Raw genomic sequence first — 21,797 nt, forward strand, 5'->3', positions numbered from 1 at the left:
TTGGCGAGGGCCCGGGGCGGACACAAGGTGAAAGTAACGGAGCTGACTTCACCCCTGTAAACCACCCCCCCCCGCCCCAGATCTCTCACCCCCCCCCCCGGATACCCCACCCCCCACCAGTTCATCACCACCCCCGCCCCGATCTCTCTCTATCCCCCACCCCGCCCCGATCTCTCTCTCCCCCCACCCCGATCTCTCTCTCTCTCTCTCCCCCCGCGCCCCGATCTCTCTCTCCCCCCCCACCCCGCCCCGATCTCTCTCTCCCCCCCCACCCCGCCCCGATCTCTCTCTCCCCCCCACCCCGCCCCGCCCCGATCTCTCTCTCCCCCCACCCCGATCTCTCTCTCTCTCCCCCCGCGCCCCGATCTCTCTCCCTCTCCCCCCCGCCCCGCCCCGCCCCGATCTCTCTCCCTCTCCCCCCCGCCCCGCCCTGATCTCTCTCCCTCTCCCCCCCACCCCGCCCCGATCTCTCTCTCCCCCCACCCACCCCGATCTCTCTCTCTCTCTCTCCCCCCCGCCCCGATCTCTCTCTCCCCCCCCACCCCGCCCCGATCTCTCTCTCCCCCCCCCACCCCGCCCCGATCTCTCTCTCCCCCCCACCCCGCCCTGCCCCGATCTCTCTCTCCCCCCACCCCGATCTCTCTCTCTCTCCCCCGCGCCCCGATCTCTCTCCCTCTCCCCCCCGCCCCGCCCCGATCTCTCTCCCTCTCCCCCCCGCCCCTCCCCGATCTCTCTCCCTCTCCCCCCCGCCCCGATCTCTCTCTCCCCCCCCACCCCGATCTCTCTGTCTCTCCCCACCACCCCGATCTCTCTCTCTCTCTCTCTCCCCCCGCGCCCCGATCTCTCTCCCTCTCCCCCCCGCCCCGCCCTGATCTCTCTCCCTCTCCCCCCCGTTCCGCCCCGATCTCTCTCTCCCCCCCCGCGCCCCGATCTCTCTCTCTCTCTCTCTCTCCCCCCCCGCGCCCCGATCTCTCTCTCTCTCTCCCCCCCGCGCCCCGATCTCTCTCTCTCTCTCTCCCCCCCGCGCCCCGATCTCTCTCTCCCCCCGCGCCCCGATCTCTCTCTCTCTCTCTCTCTCCCCCCCGCGCCCCGATCTCTCTCTCTCTCTCCCCCCCCGCGCCCCGATCTCTCTCTCTCTCTCTCTCCCCCCCGCGCCCCGATCTCTCTCTCTCTCTCTCTCTTCCCCCCGTGCCCCGATCTCTCTCTCTTCCCCCCGTCCCCGATCTCTCTCTCTCCCCCCCGTGCCCCGATCTCTCTCTCTCCCCCCCGTGCCCCGATCTCTCTCTCTCCCCCCCGTGCCCCGATCTCTCTCTCTCCCCCCCGCGCCCCGATCTCTCTCTCTCCCCCCCGCGCCCCCGATCTCTCTCTCTCCCCCCCGCGCCCCGATCTCTCTCTCTCCCCCCCGCGCCCCGATCTCTCTCTCTCCCCCCCGCGCCCCGATCTCTCTCTTCCCCCCCCCCCCCCGGCCCCGATCGCGCTCTCCCCCCCCCCCCCCCCCCCGGCCCCGATCGCTCGCTCTCTCTCTGTCAGAAAACAGGACACAATTGGATTTACGATAACCAAGTGTGAAGCTGGATGAACACAGCAGGCCTCGCAGCATCTCAGGAGCACCAAGGCCCGACGTTTCGGCCTGGACCGTCAGAAGGGTCTCGGCCCAAAACGTCAGCTTTTGTGCTCCTGAGATGCTGCTTGGCCTGCTGTGTTCATCCAGCCTCACATTTTATTATCTTGGATTCTCCAGCATCTGCAGTTCCCATTATCTCTGATCACAATTGGATTTTACATCCACTTTGTAAGGCCATGTGGGTCAAAAATTAGTATTTTTAATCTAAATGAAGATGACCATCTGGGCGTGAAGGCTGATCTAACTGAAATGAGCTGTGTGTAAAGTGGTCGAGGCACAGGGCAGACATTTAAGGCAATGTTTCAGAATACTTTGAATAAGTTAAAGGAAAAGCCCTAAAAGGGTAGCCCCATCATCCATGGTAAATTAACCAAATTTTGGAGACCATAAGACCTGAAGAAAGAACATGGATCTGAGCAGAAATGATTGGACAGAATATAAAGAAGGCAGAATAACTTCAAGGCCAGTTGGAATAAAGGAGTTGGAGTGAGAGGAAGTGAGCTGCAAACGTAAAAACAAATAACAAGAGCTTGTACATGGAAAAGAGTTAGTAAAGGAGTGTTGATGAGAAGGATTTCGTACCGATGACACAGGAAATGGTAAATCAGATGAATAAGTTCCCTTCACTATTGAACAGTAGTAGCCAACCATTTTCAGTGAAAAGACAACCTCAATGAGACAGAAACTTCCATGGCACAGCCACTTTTCCCAGCTGATTAAATAAGACCATAAACATCGCATTCACTCATTTAATTTGCCGTAGTGGGAATGGAAACACTGAGCGATCAGTCAGGCTGCTCCCACAACTCGCACCCATCTTGTTGAGGTTAGTGAGTGACTCGGTCACAGAGAGGAAGCCCAGCTGGAGCTGCTGCCACTATGCAGGGCTGTGGAGAGGTCCTGAACTAAACTCCTTTTGTCCCGCACCTCGCATTGGTACAGAGGTGATCAGCATGATCTCATTGAACGGCAGAGGAGACTGAGCTCAATGGTCTACTTCTGCTGCTCTGTTTTACGGTCTTCAGTACAGCACTTAATCAAGAATGCTAATGGGATACAGTATTTTCATACAATAAGAATTGAACACAATGGGCAATGAATCTCTGCTCTGATGAGACATCGCGACTCAACGTTAGCATGCCGTCTCTCCATGGATGCTCCTGACCTGTTGTGATCTCCAGCATTTTCTATTTTCAGTAGATTCCAACCACTGCTGTAATTTGCTCCATCATGGTGATGTCTCCTCATGATGGGGAGGAGAGGATTTTTTTTCTGAGGAATGTGCAAGTTTGGAACTCTTTGCCTCAGGTGGTGGTTTGTTGAATATGTTTTTATGAGAAGTGGATAGATTCCTTTTAGACAGGGGATCAAAGAGTACCAGGAGGAGGAGGGTTGGTAGATAGGAATTTGAAGCACAAATAGATTGACCATGATTTTACTGAATGTTGGAGCAGGGTCGAGGAGGGGGATCCTGGGGTGGAGGTGTTATGGAATGATCTAGTTGTGCTCCTATTTTATATATTCATAGCCAGGATTTAACAGCAATTTTGAGGAAGTTGGCAGGACGCAATGTGTTTACTCAAATCCAGGCTGCCTGATGACTTAATCTAATAGTCTATCCTTGAAGTAAGAGGTATGGATGAAGGATTGTAATTGTGCCTAAATCCTCAGGATAACAAAATGTGGAGCTGGATGAACACAGCAGGCCAAGCAGCATCTCAGGAGCACAAAAGCTGACGTTTCGGGCCTAGACCCTTCATCTGCAGTTCCCATTATCACTAAATCCTCAGGATTCTCATTTACCCTACACAGTTTATTCCATTCCATTGTTGTTGAATTTCACACCTCTGGCTGCCCAGTCTAATGAAGCTCTATTGTGTTTGTTTGCAGCTTGCTACAAAAGGATCCAGTTACAGTGGGTTACTGGAACGACACACTGTTCACAACGCCAATGTACAGCATGTGGTGGACACTCTACAGTAAGAAGCAACTTCTTCCCGTGTGGAAATTATGTTGACTCTGCCCACAGTCTTCCAAATCTCCTGGGACGTGGTACAGTGCTAATTGTTGGAAATTTTAAATAATAACGGATTGTCCAAAAAAAAAGGAGAGAACGATAATGCTGCCATCTGAAGACAGCATTGACATTCGGTAGACTGAGAAAACCTGTCGAAAGATTATCAAGATTAGTCAGAATTTGGAAAATTACAGTTTAATAAGTGGAAGTCAGCAAATCAAAAACCATTTAACAAATCCTTGGAGATAATGGGAACTGCAGATGCTGGAGAATCCGAGATAACAAAGTGTGGAGCTGGATGAACACAGCAGGATGCTGCTTGGCCTACTGTGTTCTTCCAGCTCCACACTTTGTTATAACAAATCCTTAGATTAGCTGAGAGCTCCATGGTGACCCTGACATTAGACCTCATCATCTGCCCAATGAGAAAGTAGTACTGTCCCTACCTCTGAGCACGGGGGCTTGGTTCAAGACCCACCTGCTCTGGAAGTGTTTAATTATGTCTCTGAACAGGTTGATTAGAAAAGAAATGTATTAAGCAGACCCAGTCCCTTTCCAACTCCATTTTGATTTAGTCACTTCACTTTCTCCCTACTCTGCTTCCCCCATACCCCACCAACTCCCCCATTTTTAATGGTTCTCATTGTCTTTAATGGACTTTGCATGTAAATATTGAATTAACTACACAGGTGTTTTTATTGGTTGTGGTTAGTATTTATAAAGGAAGAAGGCACAATGGTTTTGGTGGTGGGAAAGTTGCTCAGCTGTGTGTGATTAGGTCAATACAATGTGGAGCTGGAGGAACACAGCAGGCCAGGCAGCATCAGAGAAAAAGGAAAGCTGACGAAGGGTTCTGAGCCGAAACATCAGCTGTCCTGCTCCTCTGCTGCATGGCCTGCTTTGTTTCTCCAGCTCCACACTCTGTTATCTCCGACTCTGGCATCTGCAGTTCTTGCTATCTCTCTGTGTGTGATTCCACTTGAATTGAATTAGCTTTATTGCCACATACTCAAACGGTTACAGTGAATAGTTTAAACGTTGCCACTTACTGCGCTAACTTAGGTACAAAGGTACTAGGTACAGCCTTAGATACAGAATAGAGAAATGAAGACAAAAATGTTACAGCAGTGTGCAGCATGACTGTAGGTCAGAGAAACCAAGTTAAAAAGACGAACATCACAGTCTTTCCGCAAGGGCTCACCACAGCAGAACAATGTGAGGGCCCTCCACATGGTCTGACTGCTGCGATGCTGTGTGCCAGGCTGCGGTCCGCACATCAACGCCGGGCTGCTGGCCCTGGCCCTGCCCCGGAGGCTGCGAGTGGGAGACCGGGGCCAGGTGTCCAAGCTGAGAGTCCAAGCAGACTGAAGAGGAGAAGAAAACTACAGAAGTGAGATAGAAACATGAAAAAGAATGGCGCGCTCTGGCTGGTGCACTCTGCTCTGCTGTCATCTTACTGGAAGTCTTGGTTTGAAAAAGGTTCTGTGTTTTTACCCCCTATCCGCCTTCAATTCCATTTTGATTTTGCACCATCCCGTTCTTACTACACCTCCACTTCACTTTTGATGGTTCATATTGCCCACAAATGGCTTTTGTTGCAAATATTTAATTGATTACACTGCTGGTAGTTAGTGTTTAGAAAGAAAAAAACCCAAAAAACGCCAAGGTGATTTTGATGATGGGAAGTTTGCTCAATCTTTTGTGATAGCACTTCCGGATATACTTAAAAAAAAACAGACCCAGAAGGGCTGTTCTGGCACAGTGGTACTGTCTCTACCTCTGAGCCAGGAGGCATGTAATCACATCTCTGAACAGGCGGATTTGAAAATAACACAGATCCAGGGATAATAAAATGTGAGGCTGGATGAACACAGCAGGCCCAGCAGCATCTCAGGAGCACAAAAGCTGACGTTTCGGGCCTAGACCCTTCTCCAGAGATGGGGATGGGGTGAGGGTTCTGGAATAAATAGGGAGAGGGGGGGAGGCGGACCGAAGATGGAGAGAAAAGATGATAGGTGGAGAGAGTATAGGTGGGGAGGTAGGGAGGGGATAGGTCAGTCCAGGGAAGACGGACAGGTCAAGGAGGTGGGATGAGGTTAGTAGGTAGGAGATGGAGGTGCGGCTCGGGGTGGGAGGAAGGGATGGGTGAGAGGAAGAACAGGTTAGGGAAGCAGAGACAGGTTGGACTGGTTTTGGGATGCAGTGGGTGGAGGGGAAGAGCTGGGCTGGTTGTGTGGTGCTGTGGGGGGAGGGGACGAACTGGGCTGGTTTTGGGATGAGGTGGGGGAAGGGGAGATTTTGAAGCTGGTGAAGTCCACATTGATACCATTGGGCTGCAGGGTTCCCAAGCGGAATATGAGTTGCTGTTCCTGCAACCTTCGAGTGGCATCATTGTGGCACTGCAGGAGGCCCATAATGGACATGTCATCTAAAGAATGGGAGGGGGAGTGGAAATGGTTTGCGACTGGGAGGTGCTGTTGTTTATTGCGAACCGAGCGGAGGTGTTCTGCAAAGCGGTCCCAACCAAACCAAGCGGAGGCTTGGGGACCGCTTTGCAGAAAAACCAAGCAGAGGCTTGGGAACCGCTTTGCAGAACACCTCCCCTCGGTTCGCAATAAACAACTGCACCTCCCAGTCGCAAACCATTTCCACTCCCTGTCCGGTTCTTTAGATGACATGTCCATCATGGGCCTCCTGCAGTGCCACAATGATGCCACCCGAAGGTTGCAGGAACAGCAACTCATATTCCGCTTGGGAACCCTGCAGCCCAATGGCATCAATGTGGACTTCACCAGCTTCAAAATCTCCCCTTCCCCCACCGCATCCCAAAACTAGCCCAGTTCGTCCCCTCCACCCACTGCACCACACAACCAGCACAGCTCATCCCCTCCACCCACTGCATCCCAAAACCAGTCCAACCTGTCTCTGCTTCCCTAACCTGTTCTTCCTCTCACCCATCCCTTCCTCCCACCCCAAGCCGCACCTCCATCTCCTACCTACTAACCTCATCCCACCTCCTTGACCTGTCCATCTTCCCTGCACTGACCTATCCCCTCCCCACCAATACTCTCCTCTCCACATATCTTCTTTTCTCTCCATCTTCGGTCCGCCTCCCCCTCTCTCCCTATTTATTCCAGAACCCTCACCCCATCCCCATCTCTGAAGAAGGGTCCAGGCCCGAAACGTCAGCTTTTGTGCTCCTGAGATGCTGCTTGGCCTGCTGTGTTCATTCAGCCTCACATTTTATTGTCTTGGATTCTCCAGCATCTGCAGTTCCCATTATCACACATCCAGGGATAAGTCTGTAGAAGTCTCTGTGCCAGGCTGGGGCTTGCCTTTGTACTCCAACAATATACAATTTCCAGTCTAGCTTCCTGAATTATTACAAAAGGGAAATGGAAACTAGGTCTTGACAGGCTCGCTGCTCGGAGAAAGATAAAAAAACGAAGGGGCATAATTTGAAAAAAGTGGTATGTCACTTATTACAGAGGTGAGGAGACTTATTTTTTAGTATTGTATTTATGGGAAGTCTTCCTCAGTAGAGTTGAGGAAGTGGGTCATTGATTAGGGGCTATGTAGGGCAGTAGTGACCCAGATGAGTTTTTCCTGACAGTTGACAATGATTTCATGGTCATCATTAAGCTCTTATTCCCGGATTATTGTTGAATGCAGATTCCACCATCTGCCATGAAGGAATTTGGACCACGTGTGCGTGCGCGCACACATCCTAGAGAAGTTGCTGTCTGAGATTGAATGCAGGTCAGCTGACTGTACTTTCAGAACAGAATAGACCAGCAGTTTATTGTCATGTTTATTTTTTAGAACAAAAGGCAAAGTTTTGCAGGTTGCCATACCATGGTGACTAAATTTTTGGCAGAAGTCATAAATAAGAAGAAAAAGTAAAAGGTTGTTACAGTTCAATTAATGACTCCTGGGCTTGAGGTATAGAACAATACAGTGTGGTACAGGCCCTTCAGCCCTCGAATAGAACATAGAACAGTATGCTGGAGCTGCAGAGAGTTGCCAGTTTCCTTTGGTGATTTCTTCAGTGTCACTTTCCACCAGAAGGTACACTATGCCAGGGGAGAATCCTGCCAGTATCTGCTTTATCAGCTTTGGAAAGATAGCTGGGCATTCTGGATACCAGTCGGCATGATTTGATACTGGAGTTGTGCTAAGGGAGTGGGAACGTGCCAGGATCCCTTGAGTAAAACCCTTGGTAATATATGGAGTTTTGGCCTATCAAAGCAATCTTCCAGCCAGGATATCAGGAAGGAGACAGTGGTTTGGTTAGTGCACGAAATGGAGCTGTTGGATGGGGTCCCCTGTAAGTGTGGTTGAGGACTTCACTTGGGTCACATTCAGGTGACCTAAGATGTTCTGGAATATTCCAGAAATGAAATATGAGTGAGTCCAAGTGAGGCTTGATGAGCAAAGCAAATGTGGAAGACATTAATTTCCTCAATGCTGTTTTGTTGGATATGAACCTCAGGAACAGCTTCTGGGAAATGGGTAACCATGTACAGATTGGAAAGGCTTACTAATAAACCTCTTGTGTTGGGCAGCCAGCCTACCCAATCCACTGACACCATGTTGAATGGTTCCTCAAAAGATGTTGCAGTAGGGGTTTTTCACAAACTGGAAGGTGTGACAGACTCTCTAAAACCTTATCACTTGAAAGTTCACTGGAGAGTACAGGGGTCATGCAATGAGCAGCATCATGTGTACCTAAAAATGAAGTTTCCACTGGGTGAAGCCACCACCTGGGGCTGTGTGTATGCCAAACAGCATAAAACTATGAGCATAGAGTTGTGAGCGCATGGAATAGTTTACCAGTGGTAGTCGTGGAAGCAGAGTCATTAGTGACATTTAAGCGACTGCTGGACATGCACATGGACAGAGTGAATTGAGGGGAATGTAGGTTAGGTTATTTTATTTTTGGATTAGGATTATTCCACGGCACAACATCGTGGGCCAAAGGGCCTGTACTGTGCTGTACATTTCTATGTTCTATAAGCAGCAAGTGATATCACAGCCAACAGATCAGATCTGAATTCTGCAGTCCTGCCTCTTCAACCTACTCCACTGGTTCCCAGCATCACAGATACCAGTCTTCAGCCAATTCAATGAAATCAAGAAACAGTTGGAGGCAATGGATAGTTAAAAGGCTATGTGCCCTCACAACATTCTGGCAGCATGAGCCATTCCTGAAAATGCCATGTCAACCTGGTGAAGCCACCAAACAGGACGACTTGCACGCCAGACAGCGTAAGCAGCGAGTGACTGACAGAGCTAAGCGATCCTACAACCAGCAGATCAGATGTAATCTCCTCAGGCCTGCCACATCCAGCTGGACAATTTAAAAACTTGTTGGAGGAGGAGAAAGCTCCATATATAAATGATAGAGCCCAGCACATCTGTGCAAAAGTTAAGGCTGAAGCTCTGTCCGCAATCTTCAGCCAGAGATAATGGGAACTGCAGATGCTGGAGAACCTGAGATAACAAAGTGTGGAGCTGGATGAACACAGCAGGCCAAGCAGCATCTCAGGAGCACAAAAGCTATTGTGTTCCTAAGATGCTGCTTGGCCTGCTGTGTTCATCCAGTTCCATGCTTTGTTATCACAGTCTTCAGCCAATTTGATTCACTTTATATGATATCAAGAAACAGTTGGGAGACACTGGATACTGCAACATTCCAGCAATATTATTGAAAGTTTGTGCTCCAGAACTTCCTGCTCCCCTGGCCAAGCTGTTCCAGTGCAGTTACAACACTGGGATCTACCCAACAATGTGGAACATTGCCTGGGTATGTCCCATATACAACAAGGACAAATCCAGCTTGGCCAATTACCACCCTGCTCTCGATCATCAGTAAAGTTATGGAGGGTTCAGTAACAGAGCTATCAAGCCAAGCTGGAATCGATGAGTATTAGGGACAAACTGTCTGCTGGTTGGAGTCATACCTGACACATAGGAAGATGGTTGTGGTTGCTGGAGGACAGTCACGTCAGCTCCAGGACATCTCCGCAGGAGTTCCTCAGGGTAGTGTCCTCGGCCAAACCATCTTCAGCTGCTTCATCAATGACCTTCCCTCCATCATAAAGTAAGAACTGGGGATTTAAAGTTTTCTAGAAGATTTGTAGCTTGGATTGTGGATGAGGTTGTAGAAGTGTTCATCGAGCTGATGTGTTTGATTGTAGACATTTTGTCACCGTGCTCAGTAACCTGATCAGTGCATCTCCAATGAAGCATCGGTGTTCTGTCCCACGTGTTATTTATATGTCTCGGTTTATGGGGGTGGTTGGTATCACTTCAGATTCTGTTTCTCAGTGGTTTGTATATCAGGTCCAGTTCAATGTGTTTGTTGACAGAGTTCTGGTTGGAATACCAGGCCTCCAGGAATTCTGGTGGGGATGTTCACGGATGATTGCACAATGATCAGCACCATTTGTATCTCCTCAGACACTGAGGTCCATGTTCAAATGCTATATCCAGGCTCAGGCTGACAAGTGGCAAGTAACATTTGTGCCACACAAATGCCTGGCTATGACCATGTCCATTTAAGAGACAATGTAACCTCTGCCCTGTGACATTCAATGGTGTTCCCATCACTGAATCCCCCACTATCATCCTGCTGATTATCATTGACCAGAAACTCAACTGGACTCACCACATTAACACAGGCACTACAAGAGCAGGTCAGAAGCTGGGAATACTGCAGTGAGTAACTCACCTCCTGACTCCCCAGATCCTGTCCCACTATCTACAAGGCACAAGCCGGGAGTGTGATGGAATACTCCCCATTTGGCTGGATGAGTGCAGCCCCAACGACACTCAAGAAGCTCGACATCATCCAGGACAAAGCAGCCGCTTGATTGGCACTGCATCCACAAGGATCCACTCCCCCACCACCAAAGCTCAGTAGCAGCAGTGTGTACTGTCACTGCAGAAATTCACCAAAGATCCTCAGGCGGCACCTTCCAAACCTACGACCACTTCCAACTAGAAGGACAAGGGCATCAGATACGTTGGAACACCACCTTCTCCAAGTTCCCCTCCAGGCCACTGTCCATCCTGATTTGGAAATATATTGCCATTCCTTCACTGTCGCTGGGTCACGATCCTGGAATTCCCTCCTTAAGCGGTTGAAGAAGGCAGTTCACCGCCACCTTCTTGAGGACAACTAGGGATGGGCAATAAATTCTGGCCAACCAGCGATGCCCACGTCCCACAAATGAATAAAAAAAATTGAGTGGGCAGTAACATTCTCATCACGCAAATGCAAGGCAATGATAGTCTGCAACGTGAGAAAGCTAGGGATCCGTGATGCCACACTTGGTCGAATGCAGCCTTGATATCAAGGAGTGTCACTGTCACCCCACCTCTGGAATTCGGCTCTTTTGTCCATGTTTGAACCAAGGCTGTAATGAGGTCAGGAGCTGAGTGGCCCTGGCAGAACCCAAACTGGGCATCACTGACCATGTTATTGCTGAGCAGGTGCTGCTTGACAGCTCTGTTACTGACACCTTGCGTCACTTTACTGATGGTTGAGAGGAGACTGATGGGGCAGGAATTAGCCGGGTTGGATTTATCCTGCTTATTGTGTACAGGATGTACATGGGCAGTTTTCCAACTTTGGAGCGTAGGAACAACAATAGGCCATTCAGCCCTCGAGTCTGTTCCACCATTCAGTGAGATCATGGCTGATCTGTGGTTCAACTCCATGTACCTGCCTTTGGCCCATGTCCTTTAATACTTTTGCTTCAGAAAAGTGTAAAAGAAAATTTGACAAAGAAACTTGATAAATAGAAAGTAGGACATAACAGCAGCGCTTCATCGGAGGCTCACTGATGATGTTACCTAGAATGGTGACGAAACGTCTGAAAACTAACCTTCCAGCTCAGCGAGCAAGCTCACATCCAGAAACTCAACCTGAGCTACAAATCTTCTCAAAACTCGCTAACTTGTAGAGATAACCTCGGTCAGTGGGACTGATGGCGTTGTTATGCAGTGAGCCAGTGTGGACCGAATGCAAACAGTCATCAATTTTATGGGCTCAAGCTACAGGAAATGATGAGGGACTAACTTAGTATTGTGTTGCTCTCCCCTTTTTAGTGAGGAAGGAATTGAGGTTCGCCTGGTGAAGCGGAGGGATTACACTGAGGAGACCGTGCAGTGGGCGGATGCCATCATATCTGCCGGAGGTAATAACAGCGACATTCCAGTTTCCGGTGTGTGATCGGGGTCAGCTCTGAGGGAGATGTGTAACGGAGAGTTCTATCACTCCACTTTTGCAAGCTCCCTTCTTTCCTTGCCTCCTTTGATGTGAGGAGCTTCTTAATAGGAAGACGTGTGGCAGTTGATTGACTCTACCTGGAACGGGCAGTTTGCTTTTGGGGAAATATTGGATGAGCTAGGCTTGTATCTGCTGGAGTTAAGAGCAGTGGGAACAAAAGAAATAGGAGCAGATAGGCCATGCTTGCCGTGCCATTCTATAAGACCGTGACTAATCTCTCCCAGGCTTCGACTCCTCCTTTTGTACCAGTTCCCTATTACCCTCAGCTCCTCCTAAGAAGCAATAGAGGTGGTACGATGGAAGTGCATAAGAATCTGGGGGGTGGTGACCAGGTAGGATTAGATTCCCTACAGTGTGGAAACAGGCCCTTCGGCCCAGCAAGTCCACACTGCTCCTTGAATCATCCCACCCAGACCCATCCCCCTATAACCCACATACCCCTGAACACTACGGGCAATTTAGCATGGCCAATCCACCTCGCCTGTACATCTTTGGACTGTGGGAGAAAACCAGAGCACCTGGAGGAAACCCACAGAGACACGGGGAGAATGTGCAAGCTCCTCACAGACAGTTCCCTGAGGCTGGAATTGAACCCGATCCCTGGTGCTGTGAGGCTACAGTGCTAATTACTGAGCCACCATGCTGCCCAAGGATGAGGTGAGGATATTTCCTCTTAGGGGGAAATCAACACTGAGGGGATACTGATTACCCATCTGACACACAAATGAGGCAAAACATTTTCTTACAGAAGTTGGTAAGTTTTGGAATTGTTTTCCTGAAAGGGTGATGGAAGCCGAGTTGTTGAATATTTTTAAGGCAGTGGTGGACCAGTTTGCGTTACACAAGAGAGTTAAGTTACCAGGTGTAAATGGGACTGTGAATTGAGGTTACAATCAGACCAGCCATGATCTTATGAATAGCAGAGCAGATGCAAGGGTCAGAATGGCTTAGCCTTTATTTATATGTTTACATTAAAGCTCTTTCTACTCTTTTAGATGGAAAGCAAAGCTCTTGCTACATTGTACCCATTAAACACTCTCAGGACAGGGGCAGCAGGGGTTAGGTACAGTTTAAGACTCTTGTGTACACAGTTGACTTTGGACTTCCAGGACAGTTGTAGCAGTGAGTCAGGTACAGAGTAAACTGCCTCGACTCTTTCAAACTGAAAACTTTTTTTCTATTGTTATGGAGGGGGAATAGCCAACCACTCCAATAATTAATCTAAAATTCAAGCCCCCAAGCTGTTATAACAGGATGAGAGGTTACCTTCAGATAATTTCCTCTGAAACACCCACGGAAACTCGCCTTTCCCTTTGTAATCTATTAAAAGAACGGCTAAAAGAAGGAAAATCCCTTATCTCCACTTTGAGTAACAAGAAACAGTTTATTTATTTAACCCAACAATGAACAAATGAACAAAATTACTAACAAAGCAACGATTTCCCCTTTAGACTATTAGCTACTCCCTAACTGGTCTAAATTCTACTGGAATACTGTTTAAATAAATACAAGTCCTGTTTAATAATCCCAATTAATAAAAGGAGAATGAATTATAACTTAATCTGTCCTGGTTCGCTCAGACTGTCTTCTGGAATATTCTGTCTTCTCTGGTCTCTTCACAGATACCTTTCTTCCACTAATTCTACTGTCTGGGATGTTTTATCTCTAATTTCTTCAATGCAGCCTTTGAGCTAAAGTACCTTGGTGTCTTTGATTAATTAGATGGGTTTTCTTTGAGAGCTGAGTGGTGCTATCTGTGACAGATGGCTGTCCCTGATTTTCCTAAATTCCCTTGCCTTAAGTATCTGTAATGACTTAATCAAATTATTATGTATGATTGGTTTCAGGTTGTCAACACCATCAGACTTAAATTCAGAGACAGTGGGAAGTGCAGATGCTGGAGAATCTGAGATAACAAGGTGTAGAGCTGGATGAACACAGCAGGCCAAGCAGCATCAGAGGAGCAGGAAGCCTGACGTTTCGGGCCTAGGCCCTTCTTCAGGAAATTAAATTCAATTGGCTTTCAGTATCTCAGTGCTTGGTTTATATTGATTGACCAAATTCAAGATTGTTGTTTTGGAAAAAATGCTGCTTGGCTGTTCTTTACAAAATGTTTGCATTTGGGACTCGCTGTGTACCTGCATTTATAAACTTCCAAGCACAGACGAACTGTGAGCTCTTTAAAGGGACCACAGCGCTCTTTTCCCCTTGATCATTTTTACCAAAAATTTCTAACTTCCTGCCTAATTTCATGAATACTGTACCCAACTTTGTAACACTACAATCTCCATCAAGCACTACTAAGACAGGGACAGTAGGGGATTAGGCACAAAGTGCTGTTGCAGTGGACTTGAGTTGAGATAGTAAGGACTGCAGATGCTGGAAGCCAGAGTCTATCACTGTGAGGCTAGAAAAGCACACCAGGTCTGACAGCATCCGAGGAACAGGTAAGTTAGCGGTTTGGCCCGAAATGTTGACTTTACCTGCTCCTCGGATGCTGTCTGACCTGCTGTGCTTTTCTAGCCTCACAACTATAGACTCTAGTTTTTCATAGAATCCCTCTAGTGTGGAAACAGGCCATTCAGCCCAACAACACCACACTGCTCCTCTGGAAAGCATCCCAATCAGACTCGTTCCCCTTAACCCTAGATTTCCCATGTCTAACCCACCTAAACTAAACATGCCAGAACATTATGGGTAATATAGCATGGCCAGTTCACCTAGCCTGCACACCTTTAGACTGTGGAAGGAAACTGGAGCACCCGGAGGAAACCCACGCAGACATGGGGAAAATGTGCAAACTCCACACGGCCAGTCACCCAAGGCTGGATTCGAACCCGGGTCCCTGGCGCTGTGAGGCAGCAGTGCTAACTGCTGAACCACCCAAATGTTAAGTTCCTGGAGCAGTGACAGTTACTAACTCAGGCAAACCGAGGTCTGAGGGAGATGGATGGTCTGCCCAAACGAGGGAAATGTGAACAAGCTCCCAAGTGAGTGATGGAGTGAAGGGAGAAGATGAAGCTAGAGAACGTGTCCGTCCATGTGTTTCCCCCCGCCCCAGATGAAGGCTAAAGGGCCTGTGTGTGATTGAGCTGACTGATCTGTCTGATTCTGTGCAGGGGATGGTACCATGCTGCTGTCAGCCAGCAAAGTGTTTGGGCAGATCAAACCTGTCATTGGAGTCAACACGGATCCAGAAAGGTAAAGGGCTGTCACTGATGGGAGGTAATGTGGAGTGCGGACTGACGCGCTGCGCTGTGTGAGGGAGTGCGGGCTGACGCGCTGCGCTGTGTGAGGGAGTGCGGGCTGACGCGCTCCGCTGTCGGAGGTAGAGGTGAAGGCCGAGTATGAGGGAGGTGGACATTGGATGGAGACTGCAAGGTTTCATGTGGGGTTTGGGGAGACTGCAGGGCATGGTGACAAGGTGTGATCTGCCAGGTTGGAAGGGGAGTGGATGGGGGCCAGTCTGCCAGAGCAGGGGGTCAGGTATCAATCATGTCTGTATCTTGTAGGAATGAGGAGTGGGAGTAGGCAGTTCATCCCGTTCAGTCCACTCCACCATTTAACATGATTGTGTGCTCATCTAATCCTCATCTCAACCCCACTTTTCTACATCCTCCCTATAGCCCTTTATCCTGCTTCTCATCATATAGCCATTTGTTGATCGATTCTGTCTCCACAACGCTCTGGGGCAGTGAGTTCCACAGATTTACACCCCTCTGTAGGAAGTAATTTGTCCTCAGCTCAATTTTGAACATGCCTCCTCTCATACTATATCTGTGTCCTCTTCGTCGAGACTGTCCCACAAGGGGGAACGTCTGTTCAGTGTCCGGGTTATCGATCCCTTTTAGCATTTTACATCCCTCAATCAGATTCTGTTTCATTCTTCTGAACCCTAGCCCAAGCTATTCAACTGCTGTTCATCGACAGCCATTTCATCAACTGGAATCAGTTTGGTGAACCTTATCTGAAACATCTCGTATTTGTACAAATTAAAGCCCATCTACCACTCCTCACTCTTTACTGCAGCTCAGAGTTCAACCTGAGAAACCCAAATTCAGGTCAGTAACATTAAAAGGAGCTGCAGTTGTGTCCAGTTTTGAGTGTTGGGCATCCAGATGGTCAATAAACCCTTCGGCAAAATACTAAATAGGCATACTATAATACCTGATGCTAAAATGGGTGGGAAAGCAGACAGTGATCAGGAGATCAAGAGTTCACAGATGGATTTTGATAGGCTCAGAGAATGGGCTAGAATCTGGCTGATGGAGTTTAATGTGAATAAGTGCTAGGTTGCCCATTTTGGCTAGAAAAACAAAAGGACAAATTATTATTTAAATGAGAAGCAGGTTCAAAGTGCATCAGCGTAGAGGGATCTGGGTGTTTTTGTGCATGAATCACAGAAAGTGAGTTTGCAGGTGCAGCCTATAATAACAAAGGCAAAGGAACCCTGTCCTAGTGGTTTTGAGAAGATTTGTAGCTCAGGTTGAGGTTTTGGATGTGAGTTTGCTCGCTGAGCTGGAAGGTTAGTTTTCAGACGTTTCGTCACCATTCTAGGTAACATCATCAGTGAGCCTCCGGTGAAGCGCTGGTGTTATGTCCCACTTTCTATTTATCTGTTTAGGTTTCCTTGGGTTGGTGATGTCATTTCCTGTTCTTTTTCTCAGAGGGTGGTAGATGGGCTCCAAATCAATGTGTTTGTTGATGGAATTCCGGTTGGAATGCCATGCTTCCAGGAATTCTCATGCGTGACTCTGTTTGGCTTGTCCTAGGATGGATGTGTTGTCCCAATCAAAATGGTGTCCTTCCTCATCTGTATGTAAGGATACGAGTGATAGTGGGTCATGTCGCTTTGTGGCTAGTTGATGTTCATGTATCCTGGTGGCTAGCTTTTTGCCTGTTTGTCCAATGTAGTGTTTGTCACTGTTCTTGCAAGGTATTTTGTAAATGACGTTCGTTTTGCTTGTCTACAAAATACCTTGCAAGAACTGTGACAAACTCTACATCGGACAAACAGGCAGAAAGCTAGCCACCAGGATACATGAACATCAACTAGCCACAAAACGACATGACCCACTGTCACTAGTATCCTTACATACAGATGAGGAAGGACACCACTTTGATTGGGACAACACATCCATCCTAGGACAAGCCAAACAGAGACACGCACGAGAATTCCTAGAAGCATGGCATTCCAACCGGAACTCCATCAACAAACACATTGATTTGGAGCCCATCTACCACCCTCTGAGAAAAAGAACAGGAAATGACATCACCAATGCAGGAAATGACATCACCAACCCAAAGAAACCTAACCAGATAAATAGAAAGCGGGACATAACACCAGCGCTTCGTCAGAGGCTCACTGATGATGTTACCTAGAATGGTGACGAAACGTCTGAAAACGAACCTTCCAGCTCAGCGAGCAAACTCACATTCAGAATTCTGTCCTTTTATTGCAAAAGGACTGGATTATAAAAGAAAAGAAGCGTTGTTACAATTATATATGGTGTTGGTGAGAACACACCTGGAACATTGTGTCCAGTTTTGGTCATCTTACTTGCCAAAGGATATAGTGGTAATGGGCGTAGTTCAGAGGATGTTGAAACTTTGGCGTGGGTGTAAAAGAAAATGAAATGGTGCTCGAGAGGAGGGGCATTGGTTAGAGGGCAAGATTGGGAAAGCTATGTTTGTTTTCCTTTGCCTGAGAAGGCCAAAAGGAGATATATGTGTAATTTTAGCACAGTAAATAGGGATACTTTTTTACAGCCGCAGCTAAGTAGATAAGCAGAGGACTCTGAGGACAATGCTAACAGCCAGCGACACTAACAAATGAATTTAAAAACTCTGAGGTACTGCAATTGACGAAAGAATCAGGTGGCATTGAGCCAGTGCCAGGCAGGAGGAGGTCATTTGGTTCATTGAATCAATGGCTGGCTTCTGAAGTAATCCAGTCGGTACCATTCCCTTACAACAAAATGTGAGGCTGGATGAACACAGCAGGCCAAGCAGCATCTCAGGAGCACAAAAGCTGACGTTTCGGGCCTAGACCCTTCATCAGAGAGGGGGATGGGGTGAGGGTTCTGGAATAAATAGGGAGAGAGGGGGAGGCGGACCGAAGATAGAGAGAGTATAGGTGGGGAGGTAGGGAGGGGATAGGTCAGTCCAGGGAAGATGGACAGGTCAAGGAGGTGGGATGAGGTTAGTAGGTAGATGGGGGTGCGGCTTGGGGTGGGAGGAAGGGATGGGTGAGAGGAAGAACAGGCTAGGGAGGCAGAGACAGGTTGGACTGGTTTTGGGATGCAGTGGGTGGAGGGGAAGAGCTGGGCTGGTTGTGTGGTGCAGTGGGGGGAGGGGACGAACTGGGCTGGTTTAGGGATGCAGTTGGGGAAGGGGAGATTTTGAAACTGGTGAAGTCCACATTGATGCCATTAGGCTGCAGGGTTCCCAGGCGGAATATGAGTTGCTGTTCCTGCAACCTTCGGGTGGTATCATTGTGGCACTGCAGGAGGCCCATGATGGACATGTCATCTAAAGAATGGGAGGGGGAGTGGAAATGGTTTGCGACTGGGAGGTGCAGTAGTTTGTTGCGAACTGAGCGGAGGTGTTCTGCAAAGCGGTCTCCAAGCCTCCGCTTGGTTTCCCCAATGTAGGGGAAGCCACACCGGGTGCAGTGGATGCAGTATACCACATTGGCAGATGTGCAGGTGAACCTCTGCTTAATGTGGAATGTCATCTTAGGGCCTGGGATGGGGGTGAGGGGGGAGGTGTGGGGGCAAGTGTAGCATTTCCTGCGGTTGCAGGGGAAGGTGCCAGGTGTGGTGGGGTTGGAGGGCAGTGTGGAGCGAACAAGGGAGTCACGGAGAGAGTGGTCTCTCCGGAAAGCAGACAGGGGTTGGGATGGAAAAATGTCTTGGGTGGTGGGATCAGATTGTAGTTGGCGGAAGTGTCGGAGGATGATGCGTTGTATCCGGAGGTTGGTGGGGTGGTGTGTGAGAACGAGGGAGATCCTCTTTGGGCGGTTGTGGCGGGGGCGGGGTGTGAGGGACATGTTGCGGGAAATACGGGAGACGTGGTCGAGGGCGTTCTCGATCACTGTGGGGGGAAAGTTGCGGTCCTGGAAGAACTTGGACATCTGGAATGTGCGGGAGTGGAATGTCTTATCGTGGGAGCAGATGCGGCGGAGGCGGAGGAATTGGGAATAAGGGATGGAATTTTTGCAGGAGGGTGGGTGGGAGGAGGTGTACTCTAGGTAGCTGTGGGAGTCGGTGGGCTTGAAATGGACATCGGTTACAAGCTGGTTGCCTGAGATGGAGACTGAGAGGCCCAGGAAGGTGAGGGATGTGCTGGAGATGGCCCAGGTGAACTGAAGGTTGGGGTGGAAGGTGTTGGTGAAGTGTATGAACTGTTCGAGCTCCTCTGGGGAGCAAGAGGCGGCGCCGATACAGTCATCAATGTACCGGAGGAAGAGGTGGGGTTTGGGGCCTGTGTAGGTGCGGAAGAGGGACTGTTCCACGTAACCTACAAAGAGGCAGGCATAGCTGGGGCCCATGCGGGTGCCCATGGCCACCCCCTTTGTCTGTCACCTCCCCCTCTCTCCCTATTTATTCCAGAACCCTCACCCCATCCCCCTCTCTGATGAAGGGTCTAGGCCCGAAACGTCAGCTTTTGTGCTCCTGAGATGCTGCTTGGCCTGTTGTGCTCATCCAGCCTCACATTTTATTATCTTGGATTCTCCAGCATCTGCAGTTCCCATTATCTCTGGTACCATTCCCTTACTGTGCCCTCGGAAAATGGAGCAGGAATAGGCCATTTGGTGCTTTGAACCCACTTCACCATTCAGTATAATCACACGCGATTATCCAAGTTGGTATCTTGTTCCCAATATCTGTCCAAACCATTTTATCATTGAGCCCTCCAGCATAGATAAAGACCCTTCGGTCCAACCAGTCCGTGCAGACTGTAATCCCAAACTAAACTAGTCCCACTTGCCTACACTTGGTCTATATCCCTCCGAATATTTCTTATTCATGTACTTATCCAAATTTCTTTTAAACATTGTAACTGTACTCGCATCGATCACTCCCTCTGTCAGTTCATACCACACACGAAACACACTCTGTAAAAAAAGAAAATTGCTCCTGTGTTGTTTTTTTTAAAAAGTCGTTCTTCTCCTCACTTTAAAAAATATGCCCTCCTAGTCTTGAACCCCCCCCCCCACATAGAGGATTTCAAGATTGAAACCTGCCATTCACCTTATTGTTACTCATGATTTAAAAACCTCCTACGCTCCAATGAAAAAAGGTCCCAGCCTATCCAGTCTCTTCCCCATAACTCAAACCTTGTATTCCTGGTAAATCTCTCCTGGACCCTCTCTTTTCCTCCCTATAAGAGGGTGACCCGAACTGAACACAGTACTCCAGAAAAGGCCTCACCAACGTCCTGGGCAACATGATATCCAAAATCCTGCCCTCAGGTGCTGGCACAGTGGCTCAGTGGTTAGCACTGCTGCCTCACAGAGCCAGGGACCCGGGTTCAATTCCACCTCTGGGTGACTGTCTGTGTGGAGTTTTGCACATTCTCCCCGTGTCTGCGCGGGTTTCCTCCAGGTGCTCCGGTTTCCTCCCATGGTCCAAAGATGTGCAGGCCAGGTGGATTGGCCATGCTAAGTTACCCCATAATGTACAGGGATGTGTGGGTTAGGTGCATTAGCCATGGAAATGCAGCAATAGGGTAGGAGGATGGGTCTGGGTGGGGAGTCAGTGTGGGTGGACTTGTTGGGCTGACTGGCCTGTTTCCACACTGTAAGGATTCCTTGACTCAGGTCTGAGCAGTGAAGGCAAGCGGACTGAATGCCTTAGCTAGCCTGCCTATATGCAACACAACTTCAAAGAACTATGTATCTGAACCCCTAAGTCAATCTGTTCGACAACACTACTCAAGGCCCTACCATTAATTGTGTAATTCCTGCCCTTGTTTGAAATACCAAAAAGCAATACCTCGCATTTAAAAAAACATCAAACTCCATCTGCCACTTCTCAACCCATTGACCCAATTGATCAAAATCTCTTTGTAATCTTAGATAACCTTCTTCCCAGTCCATATACCACCAATTTTGGTGTCATCTGCAAACTTATTAACTGTGCCTTCTACGTTCTCATCCGAGTTGTTTATGTAAATAATCAACAAAAGTGGACCAGCACTGGTAACAGACCTGAAGTCCGAAAAGCAGTGTCTTTAGCCCACAGAGCTATATCTAACTCCTTAAAAGCAGTCACTGTTTTAGCTTCAAGAGGATCCTGTCTAGGATTCTATAAAATGATTTTATCAACAGATGAATTTGCTCATGTGAAAATGAGGTATTAGCAATGAGTTAGTGTCAGACGCCCCTGCTGATCTGTCACTGCTAGGGATTACACTGAACATGAAGAGTGCTAGGCCTCTTGAGGACTGTGGCTAGTGGGGCACGTACAGAATGTATTCCGAAAATTTTGAGTGTAAACTGGGAAAACTAAGTTTATTTTGTACAGTTCCCAGTTGGGGACTATGAATTGATTCCACACTGTAGGAGTAATTGAGGCTTTGGAAGTGTACAGCAAAATACCACTAGGAGCAGATGTGTGAAAACAAAATCCACTGATTTGTGTTTGAGAGGGATTAAAGACGATTAAGGGACACTGTAATGGAAATGTTGCAATTTTAAATCCTCTTTACATCTGTTTTTGCTCTGTGCACACTATCAGTGTCTGTATATTGTAATAGTTACAGACCAGGCAGCTCCAAGGCAGTTGCAACATTTTATTGTTCTTAAATACTAGTTGCATTCAGTATTGCCTGACAATAAGGCCACGCAGAACATT

The 21,797-nt window shown here is 48.5% G+C and overlaps 1 protein-coding gene across 8 annotated transcripts in view; it reads left to right on the forward strand.

Annotated features, from left to right (window-relative positions):
* The first annotated feature begins 3,462 nt into the window (after positions 1–3,462).
* Positions 3,463–21,797, forward strand: part of nadk2 (NAD kinase 2, mitochondrial) — a 70,974-nt gene continuing 52,639 nt past the window's right edge. For 2 of the 8 annotated variants that reach the window (XM_059644988.1, XM_059644989.1), the window contains exons 1-3: positions 3,495–3,603; positions 11,757–11,845; positions 15,057–15,138. In XM_059644988.1, the coding sequence (XP_059500971.1) occupies positions 15,068–15,138 (71 nt within the window). In that variant the 5' untranslated portion in view covers positions 3,495–3,603; positions 11,757–11,845; positions 15,057–15,067. Of the gene's footprint in view, positions 3,604–3,995; positions 5,121–11,756; positions 11,846–15,056; positions 15,139–21,797 lie in introns of those variants that run through there. The other 6 variants (XR_009445625.1, XR_009445624.1, XM_059644991.1 and 3 more) reach the window with 6 other exon arrangements.

This window comes from Stegostoma tigrinum, chromosome 3, assembly GCF_030684315.1.
Source record: "Stegostoma tigrinum isolate sSteTig4 chromosome 3, sSteTig4.hap1, whole genome shotgun sequence".
NCBI lineage: Eukaryota > Metazoa > Chordata > Chondrichthyes > Orectolobiformes > Stegostomatidae > Stegostoma > Stegostoma tigrinum.